The 27,022-nt window shown below is 46.9% G+C and overlaps 1 protein-coding gene and 1 long non-coding RNA gene across 4 annotated transcripts in view; one reads left to right on the forward strand and one right to left on the reverse strand.

Annotated features, from left to right (window-relative positions):
- LOC146174129 (uncharacterized) overlaps window positions 1–26,966 on the reverse strand; it is a 59,859-nt gene extending 32,893 nt beyond the window's left edge. For both annotated transcript variants that reach the window (XR_014701846.1, XR_014701847.1), the window contains exon 1: window positions 26,807–26,966. This is a non-coding gene — a long non-coding RNA (uncharacterized LOC146174129). The remainder of the gene's footprint in view (window positions 1–26,806) is intronic.
- Window positions 975–27,022, forward strand: LOC146174130 (uncharacterized). 2 transcript variants are annotated; one of them, XM_084583601.1, is made up of 4 exons: window positions 975–1,211; window positions 13,811–13,905; window positions 17,931–18,023; window positions 26,833–27,022. In XM_084583601.1, exons 1-4 carry the CDS (start codon window positions 1,150–1,152, stop codon window positions 26,985–26,987), a joined length of 405 nt encoding a protein of 134 aa, XP_084439727.1. In that variant the 5' UTR covers window positions 975–1,149; the 3' UTR covers window positions 26,988–27,022. The 2 variants fall into 2 exon arrangements, with proteins under 2 accessions (XP_084439727.1, XP_084439726.1); XM_084583600.1 differs by lacking the exon at window positions 975–1,211 and adding an exon at window positions 3,101–3,222.

Genomic DNA, 27,022 nt, shown 5'->3' on the forward strand with positions numbered 1-27,022 from the left:
GAACTTTAACGCGTGACATCAGTGCATGTTAATGATCCCAAGGTGTTAGAAATTTTACCGGAGCTTTGTAATCACAAGACCCAAATAAGAAGTTACTCATGATTTCCACATTGCTCTCAAGTATAGTTTAATGACTGTAATGCCTACGACCTGATTCTAATGTTTTAAGAACCTGCCTTTGCCACAGGGCACCTAGTAGCTGAACTTTGCCTACAAGCATTACCCGCTAAAGGTGCTCAGCTTCTTCGGGGTGATGTGTTTGGGTATCGCTAGGGTATATCCGCTAAACACATTATTAGATAAAGAAAATTATTGGCACTGATTGAAATGCGGATAACTTTTTAAACAATAAGCCCATCAGTGATTAATTGAATTGGCCCATTCAGGCGTGAAAAAACAATATTTCAGTTTCACTGCACAAATTTTCAAGTAAACAGGTGTTTTACGAGAAAGATTACGTTAATATTCGGAGACACATTCCCAGAAGTTTATATATTTTTTGTAATTTTTAAAATAATTTTTGCAGTACGCAGTTCGCAATGGCATACCATAACAAATAATAAAGCAAGAAAACAACCAGCGCTGATATGTCTGGTATCGCGGATGAAAAAAGGATCATGAAATTATCCATACAAAGTTACAGCGGCGAAATATTTCAGCGACATTGTAGGAATTAAAAGCAGGGTATCATAAAATAATGCTGCTGTCTGTTCCTTTTTGTAAAATTGCTAACGCAGTTCTTGTAATTTTGCGGGCCGAGCGAGACATCTAGAGTTTGAATACATGCAACATACTTTTCTTTATCCCTATGTCATATGCATAACCATATATTCCAAATATTATAGTTTCTAACCAACGTGCGGCTTCCACGTTGCGGGTTTTATTTTTGCTTTGGAAATTGCACGAAATTTTGCCTGCCAGCATATATAAAATCAAGCAGTCCACATTTTATTAAAATACTGCAGAACGTTTCAGACGGCGTAACTCTTCATTAGGCCATCTGGGCATCCTATACGATATATATTTAGGACTCTTACAGTAACATCCACTGACGACAACGACGTGTCCAGGGCTTCTATTAAGCATTTACCAATATAAAGAACATCATGAACATCTTGTTTATAATATATACGTTTGCTGCCGCCGGTTATGCGGCAGGTGTTCCGTACGAGGACTATGTGCTCTAAGAATCTCACCAGCATGTCCATGACGTGAGTAAAATGCCTCTTTCTTGTAATTTTCCAGCAAGACACTTTATATGCGCCACTTTCGTTTCCATTACTTAACCCTGAAAGAATGGTGAAAAGCACTACGGGTACCCAGAGTATAAATTATGCCCAAAATAATAGGCTTGAAACTGCCGACAGGCACTCAAGGTAGAGATTGCTACTAAACGAAAAGTGAAAAACAAACCTGAATAAATTGCGCACTAATCATGATAACTATTCACCGAGCACTTATGCAGTAAAGCGTAACGATATCTTGTGCTTCAGGATGGAATATTGCTCTTTATGCCAGATAAACAGCGCAGCTGCTTAGACTTCTCGATATCGAGAAAATGAGGCCCTTGCCAAGTGCATTCAAATCTTTCTATTATGCGGATCGCATCCAAGTATTAGGAGCTGAAGCAGTTTCGCTAACATTTTAATGATAGAAGACGTTTCCAATATGCTTAGTACTCTTGCCATTGATAATGCATTGACTAAGTTCTTTTATACACATGGCTTCATTATTGTTAGGCATATTATGTCTGATTTATTTTGCCCAAGATGTACGCGTGTATACGCACGTATCCAATGTGTTATCATGTACGTCATTTGGGCATCACACCCGCTCAGGAAGTATCACCTCTTTCTAATTTGTTCAACCAAGGTGGCCCAGTATTTAGTGCAGTCGACACCTGCTACCAAGGATGCCACGTTTATCCCCGGCGGACCCTTTTAGATGGAGGCTTAAGGCAGGGCGCCGCGTGTGCTGTGCTAAAACAGTGCATAATAAAGAATCCCACGTGGTCGATATTTTCATTTTCTCTATTGTGGCATCTCATAGCCTCTGCATTTCGGACGTTTATACCCCAAATAAATCAAGTTCCTAGCTTGACTACATAAGTGCAGAAGCTGAGTTTCATATCAAAGCAAGCTCAGCACGGAAATATTTTCCGCAACTTCTTCATCATCATCATCAGCCTGACTATACTCACTGCAGGGCAAAGGACTCTCCCATATTTCTCCAGTTAACCCAGTTCTGTGCTAGCTGCATCCACTTGACCCCTGCGAATTTCTTAACCTCATCCGCCCAGCTAACTTTCTGCCGCCCCCTGCAACGCTTTCCTTCCCTTGGAATCCAGTTTGTTACCCTAAGCGACCATCGGTTATCCTCTCTTCGCACTACATGTCCTGCCCATGTCCATTTTTTTCCGCAGCTTACAGCAGTGCAAAATTTATGGCATGCCTACAACTTTTCACCTTTTCATTTCGTTGCCAGCCATGCAGGTACGCAACCTGCATTATCACAATTTACCTAACTGTATTTGACAGCACTTTATTGTAAAACTGTCGCTTTCAATATCTCATTTGAAGAAACCTAAAGTTAGTAAAGACATGAACGGGAGGTGCGCAATAGCAAGGTTGCTAGCGGGCATAAGCAGGAAATTTCTGTCACACTGCAATCGTAGCCGAAATAGGAGAGAGAAACCTTTAAGCGTCCTATGAACAATTTGATTTCTTTGTAGGTCAAATGACATATTTAATTCCCCATATGTAATGCAGTTCCTACGAATTGCCGAAAATCTGCGGCTGGTCTAGACCAATCACATTTACTGTTATTGCAGTGGCTAGGTTTATTAATATGATATAATTGAATATTGAGAGCTGCTTCAATCACACGAGAGAGCGCTGGTATTGAGTAGGACATAAATTGCATGTGACAGACTGAGTCAAGACAAAAAAAGTAAGTGTAACTTAAAAGAGAAGCGTATAAGCTGTTTTTAAAGGCCTTCTATACAGCTGCATAGTCGAGGAGCTAATTAAAAGAAGGAATATCTGAGGAATGTGATGTGAATTATGAACGAAAACGTTTTTTTTTTATTCCTTAGCAAAAAAGAACGATGCGCAATCAGACACTGCAAACTCCGGGTTCCTCACAGTGTAAATACAATAAGAAATATGAAACAGAAACTGTTCCCGACTTTAGCAGAGTGATCTCTTGGAAAAACCACAAAAGGTAATTAATTTCTGAAGAAGTATTTATGAGGACATATAGGATGGCAATTGTTCTTTACTTTTCAAGCAACTACATCTGTCTCGTTCGAGCAGTCAAAACCGTATATGCCAGAATGAAATGGATTAAGCGCAGTAAATGTTCTTGGCACCGACCGAACGGCATTACAAAAAATTAAAACAGGCCGTCGGCCGGTTCTCTCCATGTTCTGATGATGCATAGGATATTCCAATATGCCGACCGCAGATCAGCAGATGAAACATATGACGCGCAGTGCAAGTATTTAATAGCGTCATCGATTCGTTGAAGAGGAGAAACGTCTTTGGTTAGAACATTCAGACGGTGAAAGTCCAAGCAAAAGCGCCAGCTACCATCTTTGTTTTTTGGTCAGAATGACAGGAGCAGCCTATAGACTGCATGACTCTTGAATAATACCTTAGTCCAGCATATCCCGAACCTGTTCACTGATCACCTGGTGTTGTGTCTGTGACACTCTATACGGCTTCTGTCGAACTGGGTGTGGAGAGTAACCTGTATCAATGCGAGGTCGAGTACGTATTAGGCGAATGCACCGTGAATCACTTTTCTCCGAAACGTCAAATATACACCAGTAATTGCAGAGAAACTTCCAGCGTGTCACGTTATTCGCTCGTTAGAGATTTTCTGATCATTTGGCGCTGTTGTTATTCAGGCGCTGAAGTTGAAGTAACTCTGTTAGGCGCGTCGTTTATCAAAGCCACTGACAGAGGAGTATCATCTTGGCTGCACGTGGTAATCTTCCTATTCGCAGGCAAAACCACAGATTGCAAAAAGCAATTGATGGCCCACAGCCATGAGCCACCCTCGGGCACCTACTACACGCAGTGAGGAACGACAATGAGCTTCTTGGAATAGTTGTAATGAAGCGGCGCCACCGTATCATCAAATGTGTTGGAAGCACGACTAGGTCACAAAACTGGGACGAACACCATTAAAAAGGCTGGAACATTGGTATCCTCGGGGGCACAAAACACATCCTCCTGTTTTGGGGACTCTTCTAAGAGCCCAGACGGAAGGGAACTGTCAATGCAGACCTCGTCGGGGCCACAGTCCACCATAGCACCACACATTCGCCAGAAATCAATACCCAGAATCGACTTGTGTGCACCGCAAAAGCAGTGCAAACTGAGAGCAGGACCTATTTGATAATAAAACATATATCCAGGTCTTCGGGCTGGATGCCGGGAGGAGCGGGCAGGTGGTGGTGACTGATGAAAATTATAACGGGCTCGTAGTGCTGCGAGTGGCGAGCCGGAAGGACGTCGTAGCGAGACGGTTTGATTATAGCTGTCGACCGCTGTCGATAGGCTGTTGATGTCAGTGTGCGCAGTATTGACGGAGCGCACCCCAGGAACCAAGTGGAGCACGGAGGGCACCTCCCGAGGGACGGTAGCGTCCGCCGATACGAATGATGGACATCGTGCAGACGGCTCAAACAGCTATAGTTATTTGCTATTTGCCGTATCGTCGATGACAAATCCGTAAAAATATTTTGAATGCTAGCCACAGTTGGAACGTTGACTAGTCGCCCAAATGTTGGCGTTATGCGACGAGTCTTTAATGTCTAAAAAGAGCGGATGTGGCTAATGAGGTCAGAGACAGTATCCAGGCCATCGTTTGCTAACAAGAAAGTGGAGTCATTGTCAGCGATTCTTTTAAACCAATGTCCTACTTTATAATTCCCGGTCATCTGAGCGTTCATTGCTTCAAGATCTCTATATAGATTATGCATGTTTCTCTCGGTAGCTGAGCCCTGGGTCCGAGCAGATGTTCAGCAAGTTTTTTCATCACCAAAGCACAGGCGCAATTGCGTAACAAATTGTTCCAGATTGTCAGAAAGTCATCATGGTTTTCGAAACAACCTAACGCGGTATGTGTAAGCCAGAAAATATGATCGCAAGCTGAGCAGCGGCATCCCATCAGTTGTAGCGGTTCACCCGTTGGTAGTAGGTCAGCCACTCATCAATGCCCTCACCCACCACTCCTATGAAAGTCCGAGGCTCCCATTAGTGTTGCGAGAAATTGGTCCCTACGCTTGCAGGCCGGTCTCCAGCCGGGATTGCAGCGTCACTGAGGGCTGCTGGAGGGTCATTGGCAAGTTGTGTGGCACTGGTCTATGGCTCAAGGACAGCAAGGTGGCGACTTCTACTGTGCTCCAGTTCTAGCTGCACTGAATGTAGGTAATGGGATATTTATTTCAGCACATCCACCATACTGTCACGCCCACAGCATGAACAGGTAAACCTGGCTGGTTTCACAGGCAAGGTCCGCAGAAACAGCAGGACCGTAGCACCACAAGACAAGATCTAGCAGAACGCGCGCCCGTCAACCCCCTCTTTTTTGTTCCTTTGCCTGACTTTCCTGAACACTTCTTCAACACCACAACACACACACACACACACACACACACACACACACACACACACACACACACACACACACACACACACACACACACACACACACACACACACACACACACACACACACACACACACACACACACACACACACACACACACACACACACACACACACACACACACACACACACACACACACACACACACACACACACACACACACACACACACACACACACACACACACACACACACACACACACACACACACACACTCACACACATAGTTATATATATATATTGTCACGGACAACAGGGCTAGACTTGACTAAAACGACGGGACGAAGCTGTACCAGCAGGCAAAGTACGGCGCAAAGCACGCGAGAGTCCACTTCAGTGTCCTCTTCTTCCAGGCGCTGCAAGAACATGGGGACACCAGGTGGCATTACTCCCCCTCTTAAAAAAGAAATAAGGGACGGAGCGCGAGCGATGGCCAATGTAAGCGAAAAGAAAGACCAGCACATGGACAGCATAGATAACGGAGGCGGGGTAAGGTGTCCTACGCGACAACGAAACAAGCGCATAGCGCACTACCGCGTGAAATAGGGCTTCATGCGGACAATGTGCACGACCTCGGAGCGTGGTTGCCGACGCGAGGGCTGCACAGTACCCACTGGAAGAACTTCGTAAGTCACTTATGTGACTCGGCGCAGAACTTCGTAAGGTCCGAAGTAACGGGAAATCAGTTTATCACACAAGCCGGGCCGACGCACCGGGGTCCACACCCAAACTTTCTCTCCAGGATGGTATGCGACGTGTCGATGACGGAAGTTGTAGCGGCGTGCATCCGTCCCCTGCTGTTGTTGAATGTGAATGCGGGCAAGTTGACGTGCTTCCTCAGCGCGCTGAGCAAACTGCTCGGCGTCTGGCGTGAGTGGATGATCATCTCTGCAGCTCGGAAGCATGGCATCCAACATCGTTTTAACGTCGCGTCCGTAGACTAGGCGGAATGGTGTAAAACGCGTCGTCTCTTAGGTGGCCGTGTTGTAGGCATATGTGATGCAGGAGAGAATTTCATCCCAGTTTTTGTGCTGCGAGTCTATGTACATTGCGATCATGTCGGCGATGGTTCTGTCGAGTCTCTCCGTGAGGCCATTCGTCTGCGGGTGATATGCAGTAGTTTTTCGGTGGCTGGTATGACTAAGCTCGAGCACGTCGTGCATGAGCTGTGCCGTAAACGCGGTGCCTCGTTCGGTTACGACTAGGGACGGTGCACCATGCCGCAACACGATTTGCTGCATAAAGAATTGGACGATCTCCAGTGATGTGCCCCGCTGCACTGCCTTGGTTTCCGCATAACGTGTGAGATAGTCGGTCGCGACTATAATCCATTTGTTACCCATCGATGACAGCGGAAATGGGCTCAGTAGGTCGATGCCGACTTGGTCAAAGGGCGTGCGAGGTGGAATAATAGGTTGGAGCAAACCCGCGGGCTTGAGAGGAGACACCTTTCGACGTTGACACTCACGGCAGCCTCTGACGTAGCGATGGACGGCGTCAGAAAGTTTAGGCCAATAATAGACTTGACAAACTCGAGCGAGTGTGCGTGCAAAGCCCAAGTGGCCGGAGGTGGGCTCATCGTGGCAAGCAAAAAGGATATCGTCGCGAAGGTCGGCCGGCAAGACAAGGAGGTGCGTTCGATCAAAAGTGCTGGAGTTTTTCTTGAAGAAAACGCCATTCCGAAGACAGAATGCAGGCAGGTGCCTTCCAAACTGACGGAGGACGTCAGCAGCGCGACCCTCCAGGTGGTCAATGACAGGTCGAAGTTCTGGGTCAGCTCGCTGTCGGGTCCTTATGTCTGAGGCATTCACTAGTCCAAGAAAACCTCTGTCATCCGTGACGTTATGGACAAATCCGACGGCTGCCCGGGAGAGCGTGTCAGCATCTTCGTGCTTCTGACCAGATTTGTACACAATGGAGTAATCAAATTCTTGGAGGCGAAGGCTCCATCGTGCTAGGCGCCCTGATGGGTCACGGAGATTGGCCAGCCAACACAAAGAATGGTGGTCAGTAACGACTTTAAACGCACGGCCATAGAGGTAAGGCCTAAATTTCATAGTTGCCCACACAACCGCGAGGCATTCCTTTTCCGTAGTCGAATAATTTGTTTCAGCGTGGGAGAGCGTGCGGCTGGCATACGCAATGACCCTTTCCACGCCAGCTTGGTGTTGTACTAGTACAGCGCCAAGGCTGATGTTGCTGGCGTCGGTGTGGACTTCGGTGGCCGCGTCTTCATCAAAGTGCGCAAGAACAGCGGTAGTTTGCAGTCGTCTGCGCAGCTCCGCAAAAGCCTCCTGTTGCTCGGCGGCCCACAGGAACTGTGTATCATCCCGCGTGAGGCGCGTCAGGAGTACGGCTATCTTTGAAAAGTCGGCGATGAAGCGGCGGTAGTACGCACACAAACCCAGGAAACGTTTTAAACTCCTCTTCGTGGCAGAAACGCGAAATTTGGCGACGGCGGCAGTTTTGTCGGGGTCTGGCCTAACGCCTGTGGCACTTACAAGATGACCGAGAAACTTCAACTCTTTGTAGCCAAAGTGGCACTTCTCGGGCTTGAGCGTCAAATCAGCAGACCGGAGGGCATTTTATACTGCGCGAAGGCGTTCGAGGTGTTCTCTAAAGGTTTCAAAGAACACGACAACGTCGTCGAGATAAACTAAACAGATTTGCCATTTGAGGCCGGCGAGAACGGTGTCCATCATGCGCTGAAAAGTAGCCGGCGCTGAACATAGGCCGAATGGCAGCACTTTAAACTCATACAGTCCATCTGGGGTGACAAAAGCGGTTTTTCTGCGGTCCCGCTCATCGACCTCAATCAGCCAGTACCCGCTCTTCAAGTCAATGGAGGAGAAGTACTGGGCACGGCGAAGCTTGTCGAGCGAATCGTCGATACGGGGCAGCGGGTAGACGTCTTTTTTAGTGATGTCGTTGAACTTTCGATAATAAACACAGAAGCGAAGTGTGCCATCCTTTTTTTTCACCAGCACGACAGGGGACGACCACGTACTGTTGGAGGGTTGGATGACACCATCACGAAGCATCTCCTGAACCTGTGTCTGAATCGCTTCACGTTCCGTCGTTCAGATGCGGTACGGCTGCTGGCGTATAGGGCGGTGCTTCACAAGAGGCGTTTGCCGAATTTTCGATGACATGAAACAAGCACTGTATTTTAGAAGGAGAGAATGCAGATCGTGCTGCTGTGTTTCCGAGAGATCTGTACTAATATCCAGACGATCAAGGGATGGGCGCACATTTTCAACTTCTCCGAACGTAAAACATTCAGAAACGTCCGCTAAGGCGTCGGCGAATGCGATTGCGGTAGCGCGGAAAAGATGGCGAGGTTCGTTCGTGAAGATAGTCACCAGGAGCTTAGATCGGCCGTTACGCAGATGGATGAGACTCCGCGCCGAGGTGACGCCGTGGGTGAACAAAAGGGAGTGGTTGCCCTCAGCGACCGCCGTTCCGTCATGTAGTTCATCGCAGGTAACAGTCACAAAAACACTAGAACGTGGCGGAATAGAAACGCTCTCGGCAGAAATTCGAAAAGGGGCACGGCTTTGGCGGTCTGCGGTGTCAGTATCATCAGCTTTCTCGGTCGAAAAGGTCACGGTGCGCTTCCGGAGATCGATAATGGCCCCATACTCCCGAAGAAAATCGACACCAAGGATACAGTCGCGGGAGCAGTCAGATATCACAAGGCAGCTGACAACAAATGTGGAGTTGCGAATTTGGACTCTCGCCATGCACTGACCGCTCGGAGTTACGACATGTCCGCCAGCGGTTCGAATCTGTGTGCCAGACCATGGCGTCATCACTTTCTTTAGAAGCGCCGCTAGCTTCCCGCTTAAAATCGAAAAATCAGCACCAGTGTCTACCAATGCGCTAACCTTATAGCCGTCGAGGAGCACGGGTATATCCAGCGAGAGTCTATCTTCACGTGTACGAACTGTTGTCGGGGCCGTCAAGTCGCGGTCGCTCACAGGTCGCGTTGTCGGGGGGTCTTCGTCGCGTCGATTTGAAGCGGCCTTGCCCCCTGAGGTCGCTGTCTTTAGTTTTCCCGGCTCGAACTAGGCGACCGTCGCTGCGCCATCCCGGAGGAGCTGGGCTGCGAGGATAGTCGGCGTGGAGACGGAGATCGTGACTGTCGTCTAAAAGTTGGCGTCATGCGCTGCTGGGCTACGTAGTCCTCAATATCCCGGTGTCATTGGCCTAAAGGAGGGCTACGCATGTCGATGGGGAAACCCTTCAGTCCCAGTTGTCGATATGGGCACTTTCGATACAGGTGACCAGCTTCTCCGCAGTGGCAGCACAGGCACTGCCGATTTGGGGCACGCCACAGGTCTGCCTTTCGCTGGGGTGGTCGGCGGTTGTCGATGTACGGCTCGGGGTGGGCTGAATACAGTGAGCCTTGGTCGGGTGGCAGTAATTGTGTGGAATAAGTTGGGGGACGTCGCAAGATGTCCGCATACGTTGGCCGACAGGACTCGGTGGAAAAGGATGGTGGGTTAGCAGATGCTACCGAGGGCCGAAGTGCTTGCTGGAGTTCTTCTCGGACAATACTAGCGACAGAGCCGACCATCGGCTGGGGAGCACCGAAAAGCTTATGGAGCTCTTCACGCAAAATGGAGCGGATGATGTCGCGAAGAAGATCCGGACTAGTCCCGAAGGCCGAATGCGGCTCCGTGAGCGAAGCGGCGAGTACCGGCCTGTCGTAGGTCGCAGACCGCTGCTGGAGCATCCTTTCCATCGTGATTGCTTCCGAAAGAAACTCGGCAACTGCGCTCGGCGGGTTGCGCACGAACCCAGCGAACAGTTCTTCCTTAACTCCGTGCATGAGATGGCGCACCTTTTTCTCTTCGGACATGGCCGGGTCAGATCGTCGGAACAGCCTAGTCATGTCCTCCACGTACATGGTTATGGTCTCGTTCGGCATCTGTATGCGAGAGCGTAAGGCCCTTTCCGCTCGTTCTCGGTGATCCGGGCTGGTGTAGGTGTCCAGGATGCAGCGGCAGAACTCGCGCCACGATGTTAGGGCGCCTTCGCGATTCTTGTACCAAGTACGAGCGCCATCTTCCAGGCTAAAGAAGACGTTCCTGAGCTTTGCGGCGTCGTCCCACTGATTAAATGCGGCGACCCGTTCAAACTGGGCGAGCCAGTCTTCGACGTCTTCCGTCTGACAGCCGTGGAAAGCCTTAGGCAGTCGTGGGCTCTGTACAGTGTAGTACGTTGGAGTTTGCATGACAGGTCGAGGGGCAGCTGCGGTGGTGAATTCCAACGGCCCGTGCTCAGGTGGTAGGCCTAGGTTTCTCCGGCTAGAGCGGTGAACAGGAGTGTCGACTGGCACAGGACCTGAATCCTGGGTATGCGGAAGAGTGCGGGACATATACTGGGATCGATACCCTGCGCCGACACCAAAATATGTCACGGACAACAGGGCTAGACTTGACTAAAACGGCGGGATGAAGCTGTAACAGCAGGCAAAGTTCGACGCACAGCACGCGAGAGTCAACTTCAGTGTCCTCTTCTTCCAGGCGCAGCAAGAACATGGGGACACCAGGTGGCAATATATATATATATATATATATATATATATATATATATATATATATATATATATATATATATATATATATATATATATATATATATATATATATATATATATATATATATATATATATTTCCACGCACATGAAGGCATAACATGCCTGCCTTGCCTGAAATAGCCCATCTGTCTACAAAAGTGATGGTCGTTTCCTGCATATCCCACTTTCTCTACCTAAATGTTTTGTCCAGTTCAGAATCTAATGTTATTGTAAAAATTCATCATCAGTGGCCCACTGCCCATGTCACCAATCTATCACCATAAAATGCATGCACGTATTTCTCAGCCACACTGATGACAGCGCCGACAGAAGCTTCAATGCTGAGGTACTCAACTCAGGTGCACTAATCGGCAGAGGAGAAAATGGTTTTGCATATTTCGTTCCTATTCTTTCTTTCCAAATTTTGTGGGCGCTATGTCGCAAAAAGAGCCATGTAGGTCTTTCGCCTGAATAACGTTTCATTATCACACTTCTGTGATACGCGCACCAAAAGGACGCTTTTGGGGTTCTCGCAGTTTAAACCTCACTTCGTTTTGAGCATCACTAAAGCGTCACTATTACCCTGTAGACATATTGTGCGCAAACAAACCCAGTGCGGATCAAATTGTTAGCATGACAGAGTTAAGCCCCTATTTGCAAACACAATTGTTAGCATATTAATCAGAAACGAATGTGATATGTTTCAATAAATTCCTAAAATATCCCTTTAGTGTTTTTTACAACGTCATACCGTGCCACGGATGAATGGCTTGACAGAAAAGTTTAATCGCAGCTTGTGCACATTCTCTGCGTCTAAGTCCCACTTGACCATTACGACTGGGATGGCCTTCTCCCATTCGCAACGTAAGCTTACAACACCGCCGCACATACCACTACTAGCTCCACACTATTTTTTCTACTCTCCGGCCGTCAACCTTTCTCCCTGCTGGACGCGATCAATCCTTATCGGCCAGAGGCATCCGAATGCACCACAGTCCGGAACGTTCAAGCACGCAGAGGAATGCGTCGGCTCGCTCGGTGGTGGACATCTAGAGATCAGAGACGTCAAAAACCACGCTTCGCATACCAATACTCCATCCCGGCTCTCTCGTGTGGCTTTGTGTGCTATCTACAACTCCCGGTGTCTCCTCCAGGCGTCTGCCTAAATGCCATGGACTCCTTCGCATCCTCGAGTGTATTTCCCCAGTGAACTATATCGTGGAACCCTTGAAGTCTCCCCACTGGTCATCGCCGACGTAACCGAGAAAATGTCCATGTCTGCCACCTCAAGCCATACGATGACCCGTGCGTGTTGTTATTGCCGTGAGCTGCCAGGATGGCTCGTCGTTTCACCTGGGGTAATTGTAAAGGAAAATGAGCTTCGGGAGCAGCCGCACCAAAAGCGCACAGGATGAGATGTAGTTGTTGAAGAAAAAGCCTATAACGGTCACTTCTGCGAGTTTCATGTCGAGACCTCTTCGTGACGAGAAATCCCGTTAATATTTAATATAGGATGAGATAGTATATGATGCAGAATACACCTACGAGTGTGAAAAGGGGATGAAAGTTTATGAAAGAACAATAAAGTTTAGGTCAAAAGAATCTAGAGCTTATATTAGTCATGCACATACATTAAACAAAATTAAGCAATTAGGATGTCATCATCATATTTGCTGCTCAGAGGTCTATCTGTGGCCTGAATTGCACATACGTGCATTCAGGAATTTCCTTCACTGCCGCTTTTTTAAAAATGTGCCAATCTGTTTTAGTGTTCACTAGCAACCAATGATTTTAATTTTCCGTTTAAAGCGTATGACCAGGTGACACAAATGTAAAAACCACCGCTTCCAGAGGCCATGTGAACAAGCCTTTATGGTTAGCGAGATCTTCTCACCCTCGGCATCTAGGAGATCAGCCTGTGATTCGACGCTTCTATTTCAAGCGTGTCTGTAAATGGCCTGCATTATTTAAACAGCCCTGTATAATACCTGTAGTGCACGTTTATTGCTTATAATCAGTGCTCAGGTAATTCTAAAGTTATTTTGTGTCCAATCACCATTTTGATGTTTTTGCGCTTACGCCTATAGGCCATAACATTTTCAGATGTATGTATAATTCTGTACTCTATTGAGCCGTAACATTTTCAGATGTATGTATAGTACTGCACTACACAACAATGTCCTTGTAGCCCAATTTCTAATATTTCGCAAATGTGATAAAGATGTGATCACTGCTGTCTAATTTGCACTGTGGATACTTTCTACGCTCATTTTCAATTTACATCCGTTGAAGAAATGCTGTGGGTAAGGATGCAGAGCCGAAATATTGATAACGTCCCTGCAACAAAATGCCAGGCAATGTTGAAGCTGCGATATACTGGTGGAAACACATTTCAGTATGTTGTGTACGTTACAGAGCCCAACTCGAGAACTATACTGTGAGTGCTGAAGACTACTGTTGTGGTTCATACCATATTTATTTCTTTGCGCAAATATCTTTATATTAGCATATGTTAAATTTATTATTTTTCAACTGCTCACGCAGAACGGCATTCGTTACCCGGCTAACTACCGGCATCACTCCTTTTAGCATTGGTTTCCGTCATCAACCGAATACCATCAGTTACAAGGTAATAGAGTGTAAGTATCAAACCAGCATGCAAATGTAAGTGTATTCGCAGTATTTGACATAGTACGTTCACAGCAAAAAGAAAGAATTCAGTATACAGTGGAGAATTTTGGAATAACAGCACGAAGGACGAGGACGAAGATCAGAAGGACACAAACAACGCTTGTTCGGAGAAATTTGTTAGACACGACACTTGTGTTATTGCGAAAGAGTTCTGCCCATATTAGAGCCGCGCATGGATATGGAACCGAGCTATCAGTGCATGGAACATTGTAATTTTATAATATTTATAAAATTTTGTGAAACCCGCCTCCTTAAAGGCCCCGTTAAAACATAAATGTTTGCCCTTCAAAGTTCATGTGATATTCTGCAGAACCAGAACAGGCATACTGGTGGAATGCGAAAGCGCAACGTGGAGCTCTCTACAGGGCTCCGCCTCTGCTCGCTGACCCAAACGCCACTCCGCAAGCTCAGACTACACTGGTGAACCCAATGAACAATACAAACGCAATGATAAATGGTATAATGGTTTTTAGAGGGCTCTCCAGTTAGTCTACTTTGCGCGTGGTCATGCTACAAGCAGGCAGAGTCCAAAAATAGGAATCATCTGAATCCGCAGAGGCGTCCACTCACTCTGCTCATTGACTCCTTACTGCTTAATGCACACAGCCACACACACACCCGCTCAATCACTCACTCACTGCGATCGCCGCCCCCAGCGCGCCACTGCCGGAATAGACAAAAGAACGGATAAAGAATGCTGCCCACATGATAAACGCCTAGATGCCTCGCTCCTTCTTCCGCTGCTGCTGCGGCGTAGCCAAAAGTAGAAGCGCCCTGCCGGCATGCCTGAGAGGGCAGCTGATGGTATATTGCTTCCCACAAACTCCCTTCCTCATTATGGACGTTCGCCTGGGTGAAATTGTGCGTCTCTTCGACCATTTTGTGCCGGTGGTCTGACTCGAACACGCCAGTTCAAGCCTGGCTGGAGAAAATGGGAAAACATAAAAGGAAGCTTCCTGATGCTCTGGTTTGTAATCCCCGGGGGAATCGGTGGTTTCTGAAGTGAGCGGTGCACTCCATCCTTCGAACGTCGGACCGGCAGCAACAGCAGCGGTTCCAGAACGCGGACCCGAAAGGCTAAGGATTGGCCAGTGAACACGGCCGACCCTGGCCTAACCGCAGCCCGAAAGCCAGAGCGTGCCTCGACAGGGCTGAGTCTAGTGTCGATAGGCACGGAACTGCCATAGAGGCAGAGGGTCGAAGCGATGGACACCTGAACTCAGGCAGACGCCTCGAATAAGAAAGGGGGGGGGGTGGGAAACCATACCACATCATTGGCCCTCTTCGGCACGTTGCCAGGGTCTTTCATTTTCTGGCTACGTCGCAGCAGGGATGGAGGAGAAACTAGAGGTCTCCCGGCCACAAGATCAGGTGGCCGGGAGACCCTTTCTTATTTACTGCGGCGGTGGGGCGAGCTACATGTGGCCATGGCATGAGTGAGGTGCTTGCGCGTGTATGTGGCTCTATGCACTGGGCATTGAGGATTCGACAAGCGTTGCAGGCACACGATTCTATGGGCCCAGATGATCCCCCTCTTTGAACTCTGCCTTCTTATTGCACGACCACAGGCCAAGGAAGACTGACGGAGAGCCCGTCTAATAAAGGGTTATGATATGTGGTCCTTGCTGTTCGTGTTGTAAATGGGGACACCATTTTGGGCTAACAGGAGAGGCTCTGAGAGCAGAGCCTTGGCCCCGTAGACTCCAAGGCAGGTTTTAAAGAAAGTAGGGCCCGTTATATATGCGCAGTGAAATAAAGCTAAACCTATTAGCTATCTGTGAGGACAGTGAAGAAGTCAGTTGCCAACAATCATACCAGAATGTCCTATCAAGAGTTAACCTGCCTGGATGGCAAAGGCGATAGTAGAAAAAGTTCAAAGCACAGGAAACATATTCATTCTTCCTGTAGCAATTAAATTGATATGGTCGAATACCACAGGTATAAGCCGAAAATAAAAAGGCTACAAAGAAAGTGGTATGCGTTATGCCTTTACCTTCCTTTCGCGAGCTTATACTTGTGAACGTGGTATCATTGCAGAGCTCTTCGTTCACCCCTCGCTGCCAGAGAGCAATCCACTATATCGTACGCCCCGCCGGGGTGGCAAAGTGGTTACGGCGCTCTACTACTCTTCCCAAGGTCGCGGGATCGAATCCCGGCCTCGGCAGCCGCTTTACGATGGCGGCGAAAAGTAAGGCGCCCGTGTGCTGTGCGATATCAGTGCACGTTAAAGAACCCCAGGTGGTCGAAATTTCCGGAGTCCTCCACTACGGCGTCTCATAGCCTGAGTCGCTTTGGGACGTTAAACCCCACAAACCAAATCAAACCAAACTATATAGAACAACCATGTATGTTGCAAACTACAACCGAGGGAAATTCGAAACTAGCCGGAGCATTACTTTATTCGTTCTGAGCTCAACCACTGCCCCCGTTAGACTACTTACATAATCACAGCATTTCCATCAAGGCACGACACATTATAGTTTGCAGCTCTCGCAACTGGCAAGCTCATATGAATACGCTAATAACGGGAAGCAGACTGCGCAGGATAATTGTCGTATTTTATTTCATTGTTTGTTTTCATTAGAATTTGCAAATTTGAAAGTTGATGCGGCCTACTTCTGCTCAGCCCTATTATGCAACTAAATCTTTTCCTGTGCTTTTGATATATTGGGATATATAAACCCGTTAGACCGATATAGACAACCATAATTTTCCATTGCTTATCGTCGTTTACCACAGTTCCTGTTATGGCTGCTAATACTTAGGAACAAACTCGATGCTCTCGTTATTTGGCAGACTCTGGAGCTCGCTTCACCTGCTTCCTTCACTACCTCTGCCTCAATGCTTAGCAAATCTGGAAAGTCAGCTACATGGTCAACTCAACCCATCTTGTATAAGATGATGACGGTTCCGGGCGAAGCACTCACTTATTTGCGAGAACCTATAGTCGAAAGGCGCCGTCTCCTTTTGAAGCGAGTGGCAAATCACGTGCTATGTCACGTGGCTACAGATGGAATTCGGCATACGCATCAGCGGCAACGGTGACGGCGCGCGGCTGCAGCTTCGGGGAGTCATAATGTGCATCACGTGGCTGACACAACTCTGCTCCTCCTCTAGAACGTGAAATGCTAGCAGCCGATCACTTTGGCTGACATAGCCTAGTGAGGCATTCAGATAAAAAACTGTTGGCGCATCCATCTAACCCTCTATCATAAGCCTGAAAGTGAGTAGATTATATTTCCCAAAAGAATGTTACAAAGCATGGATAGCCAAAGCTGAAAGGGGATAAATAAACAGAAAGAGGGATATGATGCTTTAGGTGGACTAATGGGAATAGGTTATGTCATTGATAGATTAATTGACAACTGAAACGCGGATCAGGTAATCAATTTTCCCGCTTTGCTAATGCAGCTACATCAACTGAAACGTCCTCCCGGACTAAGTCCGTTAGAGGTGGGGGTTGCTTAATCCACTAAAACAAGCTACCAACGTCTATTATGCTGCATTCCACGCAGTATGCCTGTAAACAATAGTACTGCCGATCGTATTCTAGAAGTGAATGAAGATACTTTCGGTGACATGCACTGAGTTAATATTTGAAGTATTAAATCTCTTCTCCAAGCTGATTAGTATCAAAATACGACATTTTGGAGCGATGACACTGTTAGAGCATTCTTTCAAAGGAATAATTCAACATTTTACTTGAGGAGTTAAAGTCTTCTTGGTTCAACATGTTCTCTTTCGCCTAGCTTTATAGTGGAGGCAAAACTCCAGGCCTTTTAGTTAATGTGTGTAAGAGCACTGCAACTGCAACTGTCCATGATGGCATTTTTCGCTAGCACGTTTTCATAGGACACGTGTAAATACTAGCCTGCTTTATTAATTGAAGTTGGTGACGGAAGGCAAAAAGTATAATAATTGAAACCGGGCTAATTTATACGGAACCAAACTTTTTCCCATTTACATTTCTCAGATGGTCAAGTTCATCAGTTCAAGTTGATGCATGCTGACAAAGAAAACGGCTGCTTCATTTTCGTTTCTTCGGGGAGAAATGGAAAGGGAAGAGGTAAGTGATTTTCACTAAAAATACAATTTAGCCCAATGACCGTATCAGTTAAAATCTGCACAATAATTTACAGATATTCATACCTAACAGGGAGTATTAGTGACATGTATAGAAAATGTTCGTACTTTTACAGAAGTTTAGATCTGACACAATGTATCATTAAAGAATACAAAAATATGTTGCTGTTATCTGGCTATTCACCTGCGCATGGGCTAAAGATATTCAAATTGCTTCTCTGAATAAGATGTTTTGCATCAACAGCAAATGAAACGTTGAAGAAGATGGATTGAAACTCTCTGTGTCAATCTTCCTCCATCACATAAAGAATACTGTCACGAATGCCGCGAAACCTGCAAAACTGTGTTGTTTTTCAACAGCCGCCGCCATACAGGCTTATCACTCTGATTCTAGATCGCGTCTCAGTTCCGTAATCTTTGTTTTTTAATGCTCGATGTCGAGAGTCACACCTTTATCAGTTTCGTTGTAGCGCAAGATGCACCGAGATCAATCTCGAAGATTCCGGCCACTCGCGTGTCTTTATACAATGTTCCAGCCCGTGCTGGTAGCTGTTTGCGACGTTATCTATATTGTTCTGTGCAGCCTTTAAATTGAGCATTGACGAGTGTGACCAGCTATCTTTGTTCAACGATCGACCAGCACGTTTGGTGCTATCGCCACCGCCGAGTTGCTTAGTTCCTTTGCGCGCACAAGTCAGCCCAATAAAGAGTTAATTTCAGTACCATCAAGCCTGTGTCTTCATTTGTGTCATCGACCCTGGCCACCACCACGTGCCATCTGGTGGAGGTTTTGCCCTTGATCCTCCAAGCGAAGACATCAGCCTTGTTCCTGTCAGCCTGGAAGACCAGCCTACAGGTCGCCGAGCCAGCCGGCGACTACAAGGCCGACAGCCCGAACACGGTCTGCTGCCTGACCCCGTTCGACTCCGGAAGAGATCAATTTTGGAAATGGCCCAGTCAACAGCACCAGTCGTCTTCGTGCAGCCCAGGGAGCCCCTCATGTTCCAAGGACTGCCCAGTGAAGATGCGGAAGACTCAATGGAGTTTTTCGATCGTGTGGCAGAATTCAATGGCTGGAACAACGCCGTGAAACTTAGGCAAGTCTACTTTGTTCTTCAAGGACATGCCCGAGTTTGGTTCGAAAATCATGAGGCAACTATGAAGGATTGGGAGACTTTCAAGGAAGCGTTTCTGACTGCCTTTTCAAGCATCATCCGAAAGGAAAGAGCCCAGGCCCTCCTTCAGTCAAGACTCCAACTCCCTAACGAGCCAGTCCTGGCTTACGTTGAGGAGATGAAGCGCCTCTTTCGTCGTGCCGACCCTAATATGACCGAAGGTGACAGAGTCAAATTTTTATTGCGAGGCTTTACAGAGTCGCTCTTTGCAGGTCTTGTGCGAAATCCGCCAAGAACTGTGGCGGAATTTCAAACAGAAGCGTCTATCATCGAGAACACGCTGGACAACCGGATGCGCCATTACGAGCGACCACTTCAACCGGACTACTTAAGCCACTACCCCAGCGCACCTGCAAGCGGAGAGAACCTTCGGGACCTCATTCGGGAGATCGTGCGAGAGGAGCTCCACCGATTGATGCCATCCTCGCAACAACCCCAGGTGGCGACGCTTGCGGACGTCGTCCGTGAAGAAATCCAGCAGCTGATGGGCGTTCCTCAAGCGACGGCTGCGACTGTTCCAGCACAAGAGGCAACAGCGATGAACTACTCTGCTGTGTTACGTCGCCCTGCGCCCCGACGTGATGACTTTCCGAGCCCTCGCCACTACCGTCCTGTTCCTGAAAACCGCCCCTTGGCCCCCGCCCGCCAAGCCTACCAACGACCTTCAAGCCCCAGAAAGAGCGACGCCTGGAGGACAGCAAACAACCGACCGCTCTGCTTTCGTTGTGGTGAGGCAGGACACATCCTCCGTCACTGCCCGTACAGGCGGATCGGCCTCCGTGGTTTCGCTGTCGACGCTCCACGTCCCCGTCCTGGCGAGCGACCACAGGAAATCAACGACTTCCTGCGCAGCGGAGAGCACTCGTCGCCAAGGCGTCTATCACGCTCCCCATCGCCGTACAATGCCCGATTTGCGTCGCCGGGCCGCAGCTACGCGCAAGGACGGTCTCCTGGCCCCCGTAGGGGAAACTAAATACAGCAACTTTTGGAGGTAAGGATGCTCACCGGCGAAAAGACGAAGATCCTCCGCCGACGACGACCACTAACAACGACGCAGCTATTTCATTGCCGCTTCACACCGACGCGAGCAGTGTGGGCATAGGAGCCATTCTCTTCCAGAAGAGTGCCCGACAGGAGAGGGTAATCGCCTACGGTAGCAGGTACCTCAGCAGGTCCCTCACAAAAGCCGAAGTCAATTACTCGACGACCGAGAAGGAGTGCCTTGCGATCATCTGGGCTACTTCTAAGTTTCGTCCATACCTATACGGCCGACCATTCAAGGTTGTTAGCGACCATCACGCGCTCTTCTGGCTGGCTAATTTGAAAGATCACTCCGGCCGCCTTGCCAGATGAAACCTACGACTTCAAGAATTCGACTTCACTGTAGTCTATAAGTCGAACCGGAAGCACTCCGACACAGACTGCTTATCACGCGCTCCCGTCGACGCTCCCCCGAAGGACTATGGCGACGACGCCTTTTTGGGACCGGTAAGCGCCAGCTGTTTCACAGAACAACAGCGAACAGACCCTGTGCTGAAAGCGCTAGCCAAATACTTAGAAGGAAAGACCACTTCCCCTCCTGGTGTGTTCAGGCGACACTTATCATCGTTCGCGTTAAGCAATGGCCTCCTAGTGAAGAAGAACTTCGCAACCAACAAGACCGCGCAGCTTCTTGTAGTGCCTAAAAACCTCCGGCAGAAAATTCTTCAGGCGTTGGACGATGAGCCCACAGCAGGCCATCTCGGATTTGCGCGCGCGTTGCGTCGAATCCAGGAGAAGTATTACTGGCCGCGACTGCCTGCTGAAGTTGCCCACTACGTGGAGACGTGTCGTGAGTGCCAACGACGCAAGACGCCGCCAATCAGACCAGCAGGACTACTAAACCCGATTCCGCCCCCAATCTTGCCCTTTCAACAAATTGGGATGGATCTCCTCGGCCCCTTTCGATCTTCGTCTATGGGTAATAAGTGGATCATCGTAGCCACTGACTACCTTACCCGTTACGCCGAAGCAAGAACACTACCAAACGCTACCGCGGCAGAAGTCGCCAAATTTTTTGTCGAAAAAAAATCTCTTGCGACATGGCGCCTCAGAAGTGCTCATCACGGACAGGGGAACGGCGTTTAGGGCAGAGTTGACGCAAGCCATCCTGGAATACAGTCACACAAGCCATCGACGAACAGCTGCGTACTATCCCCAGACCAATGGCCTTACGGAGCGCCTGAATAAAACTATCGCCGACATGATCGCCATGTACGTCGACGCTGAACACAAGACCTGGGACGCCATCTTGCCGTACGTGATCTTCGCGTATAACACGGCAGTCCAGGAGGCGACGAGAACGACCCCGTTTAAGCTCGTGTATGGCAGGGAGCCCACGACAATGCTCGATGCAATGCTGCCGCACGTAACCAACGAAGACAATCTTGACATCGCCGCCTACCTGCAGCGTGCAGAGGACGCCCGACGACTAGCACGACTACGTACTAAAGACCGACAGCGCCCAACAGCGCACCGACAGCCTACGTTGCAACTTACGACGACGCCACGCAGAGTACAATCCAGGAGACCAAGAGTGGGTTTGGACACCAATTCGCCGTCGTGGATTAAGTGAAAAGCTGTTGCGTCAATACTTTGGGCCGTACAAAATAATTCGCCGCGCCGGACCACTGGACTATGAAGTCATTCCCGACGGAACGTCAGCATCACAACGGCGACGCTCACGGCCAGAAATTGTACATGTTGTACGACTGAAGCCATATTACGCGCGTTAAAGAATCTGCGGCGTTCAGACATTGCAGTGTTTATGTTTAAGTTGCTTTGTGTTGGAACATCGAGGGGATGTTTTTTTTAAAGGGGGAGTAATGCCGCGAAACCTTCGAAACTGTATTTGTTGTTTTTAAACAGCCGCCGGCATACAGGCTTATCACTCTGATTCTGGATCGCGTATCAGTTCCGTAATCTTTGTTTGTTAATGCTCGATGTCGCGAGTCACACCTTTATCAGTTTCGTTGTAGCGCAACATGCACCGAGATCTATCTCGAAGATTCCGGCCACTCGCGTGTCTTTCCACAATGTTCCAGCCCGTGCTGGTAGCTGTTTGCTACATTATCTAGATTGTTCTGTGCAGCCTTTAAATTGAGCGTTGACGAGTGTGACGAGCATTCTTTGTTCGACGATCGACCAGCACGTTTGTTGCTATCGCCGCCGCCGAGTTGCTTAGTTCTTTTGCGGGCGCAAGTCAGCCCAATAAAGTGTTAATTTCAGTACCATCAAGCCTGTGTCTTCATTTGTGCCATCGACCCTGGTCACCACCACGTGACAATACAGTGTATTTCTTCTTAAAAAAATAATTCGCATTTTATAGGATCTGGGGACTCTATTTATTACCGTTTTTTTTGTATATTTGGATGACTGATTATACCCGCATTAGGCTGATAGGAGTATTGCTCTTCATGGCAAATACCCTGTTTGGGAGACTGTATTGAAGAATTAGATTCACACATGCAATAAACTTGTTGCATTGCTCACTGGGTGTTTCATGCTTAGAAAGCCTCGGGCTACAAGTCCGCCCACTGCGCTGTTCTTCAAGCGTATGCATGGTTCTTGGGAAGCTCGAGCACATTGCATGGGTCCGCCGCACTAAACAAGCTTTCGTCACTACATATTTATTTCCTTACAGAATTGTTTTCAAGGGCATGCATTAAGCGGTGGGTGCAAAGATTTTAGGTGAAACAGAAAATAGTCACATCTTGAGATGATGAGGCTGATGTTGATGACTATGACGGTGAAAAACAGCTGTAAGCTTCATGCACAAACTTTGATAAAAGGGGTGTTACAGTTTCATCAGGAATGGGGTTCAGTCTGCTACGGTGGGATAAAGATATGAAACTAAAAGAGTCATGGTTTGCACATGTGGATGGCTTATGTGAAGTTTATGCAATGGGTGGCTAGATATGAATGCCGGTGGGAGCATGCAGAGAATTTTTCGCAGATGACTGTAAAAAAACGAATAAAGGAAGATTAGATGTGGAGCGACGCAATGTGAGCGTCTGTAATCCTTTATTAATTTATGATTAGTTATGATACTCTATATAATGACATGATTACTGAATAAATGTAGTGGCGCGGGTCTGCTAAATTTCATGGTCGTTGTTAAGGTAACCTTGTTGTGCTTGCCAAAGGCTGGTGCATAGTGTAAATTGATTTCACAAATTATTCGTAGGCTAATAAACTGACGTGCACGTATGCATCGCGAAGGTAATAGTTCAAAGAGAAAGAGATTTGTTAGTTGTAGAAACGATGTTGATTAAATGCATCCCCAGGACAAATATTCGCTCAAGGCAATGCCTAAATATTTGTAAAACTGCACTGACAGCATGAGAACGGATGCAATATGCGAAATGGCGAGGAGAGGGTTACGAAGGCGAATACCCAACATTGGGAGTTCAATATAGTCATCTCGGGACTCTTACATCAGTGCTTGTATCTTTCACAATTTTTCTTTGGTGTAACTTTGCTCCATCTTAAAACTCCAGTTCAGTACTCCCCCTAACACTCTCCCCTCCGCGTGGCTTGATGTTGTGCACGCCTTTTTCTCTTCACTACCTCCACAGCCTAAGTATCAGTTCTCTTGCCGTTTTCAGAAGTATGGCACGGTATTTGTAATTTCAATTTACACATAATAACTAATTATGGCAAGGTTTTCTTTTGAGTTCAATGCTGGGTGGGCAACTTTATCCGGTGATGTTCATGTTCCTTGAGGACACTAGTCTTCCTTGATCGCTTTAAGAGGCTTTCCCCTAATTTGTAGCTGCAAATATTGCTTCAGAAGTTGTTTCTTTTTCTGCCTTGGAATTATACATAAGCGCTGCTGATTAAGAAACTTGTTTTTGTTCTCTTAATACAGGTTACTGAATTACTGCTTCATTTCTTGGAACATAATGAGATTAGGTAGAAGCTGTAGCAATATATCACTATAAAGATGTCCACAATTGCAGGAAAGATGCAAGAATGCTTATAATAGAATTGTTTATCGAATAGATACTTATCAATTGAAAACTACACATGCTGCAAAAAAACAAAACTGTAAGTTGGGCCACAAAATTCACTAAAGAGAATATAAGACAGCACGGAACACAATCTAGAACAATAAACAGACCATGCGATCAGAACCGTAACACACTAAATCACCAGTCCGCTCCCAAGCTAAAATCTAGGGCGGCAATCAAAGTGACACTACTCACTAAAGTAATTTGGTATTACGCACACATGCAACGCTTTTATCCTGCGGTATAACAATCACTAAAACTTTTTTAGAACAGCAGCTTGATGAGCATGGCCACAGAGCAAATCGACCAAATCATTATCTGCAGCAAACGAAATACCGCAGACATTTGTAAACATCCAGAATAACTTCAGCCTTGAAGGGCAAATAAACAATGGACACAGAACTCCTTTTAGAGTTACTCAGTACCAGGAAATTTGATACAGCAATGAGCAGAAGTGGGCAAGCTCATGAGGTTTGGACTTAACCTTACGAGATTCTCACCTGTGGAGGACGCTGCGAACCACTGAACCGATTTCCTTTCTTGTGAGCTAATCCGCCTTTTCCAGCAATTCAAAGAATATACCAGAATTTGTGGCTTACTCGCAGCTGTCTGTGCCCTCATCAGTTTCGCCGCCGGGCAAGCTGAGGGCTAAAGACATAACTTGACCTCGTTGATAAAGCTTCTTATTGCAACAAATTACTCTTCAATTAAATTTGTCAGATCTTCTGATTGAGATTGCTTTGAATTCATGGCCAGCATGACACTCGCTTGTTTGAGATTGAGCAAGACATGCCCTTTTTTCACAGGCGTTTCTTTAAGATCTACAATATAAGGAAACTAATCCTTCAGAGCAATCTCCTCAACTGTTAATAGGCATTCGTTCGGGTAGCTCCATCTCAAACAGCCAATTACCAATGTAATGGCTGTTCAGTGCCTTCAATTCACCCGAGACCGCAGTGTTGAAATTTATCTCTATTATTTGACCATGAAAAAAACGCTATATTTAAAATGCTCAATCGCGCTTGGAGTTTTCAATCATAACACACCATTTATGAGCAGCTCATGCCAGCGCTTTGTATCCAATTTAGAAAGAGAAGTTTTCCAGATGAGTTCCACAAGAATGATTTCGGCGTTGCAGCCACTCATACAGCTCCAAACAACAGGAGGCATTGTTGAAATACAAAGCAAGCTAAGGCATATGAAATTAAAATTCTCTGGTAAGTGCAGTGCTGCGAAGAGCGTAGTGACGAGGGTGTTCAGTCGTCATTGTGGCCAACGGAAAGCGCACCTTATACACGCGCAGCTCCCATTCCTTCTTGCCTCGATGCGCAGTTGTAGACATTGAGAGTGGATCATCGAGATCGAATTTGGTTTTAGGCTAGATCTTTTGCACATATGCACAGGTCGGCTGTCCGATGTAACTGTAGAGTGAAGCGCGCTAAGGAAAAAGATCTAGACTACGTGAACATAAAACTTCGCTTTGAGCGAGCCGCCCTGTTGTCTTTCGAGTGCAACGGGAGCTCTGATATGAAGAAAAACGTGAGCCGAGGTGATGGAACAAAGGAGCCAGCAAGACATAATGATAGAACGATCAGCTAGCTGAAATTTGTCTCTAGCCCAATATTGCGTTCACATTATGACACCTATATAGAATAGATATCTCTAACATATTTTGTTCGACAAGGCGAAACGTCATCACAGTGAATTTGCAATATATTACCGTGTCACCGCCCTCAAAAATTTTTGTCCGTGGGGCCGTGATATTCACGTACACACAATACGCCAACGCCGCGTTTACTGCATCCGCTCTTTTGGACAAAAACATCCGCTGCAGTAAACCTTGGGCTAGCTGGTATTAAACACACATAGCTACCACTGGACAAGAATAGGATTGCTAAATATATTTGACGCAAATTGACATAGCCAAGCATATGCTACTGCTGATAATTATAAGTTAGTGTAACAAGGTAACTAAGCTATGGATTTAAATAAAAGGTGAAAGGTTGCATATCTCACTCTCAAACATAGTACAGGAAAACAGCCTGAGCAGGATATATTGCAATAAGAAAATAGCAGGAGTATAATTAAAACATTGTGCTGGTTACATATATGAGAAGCTGGATGCAGTTGAATGTGGAGCACGTGTCGTTACAATGAGCTGCCTCATAAAGAATGCCGTGATTACAGCCTTCGGGATAGGTTAGTAAAAACCAAGAACCAAATTTGTCTTATAGAGATAATTTATGCGGAGACACTCGTCATGTATTACGTGCATTCCAGGCATGCGGAGTAGATACCTTAAAACATTTCATTGATGCAAAAAAGTGTCGGGGTGGAACTCCGTGTAGAATCTTTCAAAATAGCTTGTCTCATGTTCTACAAGCATATCTTGATGGAAATGATATCTGATCTGATGGAAGTCAAATTCTGCAAGTATAGGTGCAAGCATGAGACCCCAGTGTGATAAAATAGTCGCGAAGACATTTACATTGACAAGAATAATTGACGAAAATGACGTAGTGCATATAGTCATACAATACCTAAAATTCCTTGCTTTCTTCTTTAGGTTGTCGTTTACTTCAGACAAGCAGTACAATAAGTTCGCCCACTCCTGCACAGTGTGAACGAATTTACCGAGAGAACTGCTTAAGCGGAATTATACAAATCTACCACCCCATTTGTTCGCGACGAATTCCAAGAATTGTGCATTGGGGGCGGTGAACTATGTAATCTGAATTCAATATTCCTCAATTATA

Source organism: Amblyomma maculatum, chromosome 11 (assembly GCF_055883805.1).
Source record: "Amblyomma maculatum isolate TAMU_Amacu chromosome 11, ASM5588380v1, whole genome shotgun sequence".
Classification (NCBI taxonomy): domain Eukaryota; kingdom Metazoa; phylum Arthropoda; class Arachnida; order Ixodida; family Ixodidae; genus Amblyomma; species Amblyomma maculatum.

Bases quoted from the DNA above. Each gene is read 5' to 3' on its own strand.
- LOC146174130 (XM_084583600.1), top strand. From the start codon at position 3,107: ATGCGCAATCAGACACTGCAAACTCCGGGTTCCTCACAGTGTAAATAC. The intron at 13,906-17,930 runs GTAAGTATCAAA...TACATTTCTCAG, and splicing joins CAGTTACAAGGTAATAGAGT to ATGGTCAAGTTCATCAGTTC. The intron at 18,024-26,832 runs GTAAGTGATTTT...TTTCTTCTTTAG, and splicing joins GAGAAATGGAAAGGGAAGAG to GTTGTCGTTTACTTCAGACA.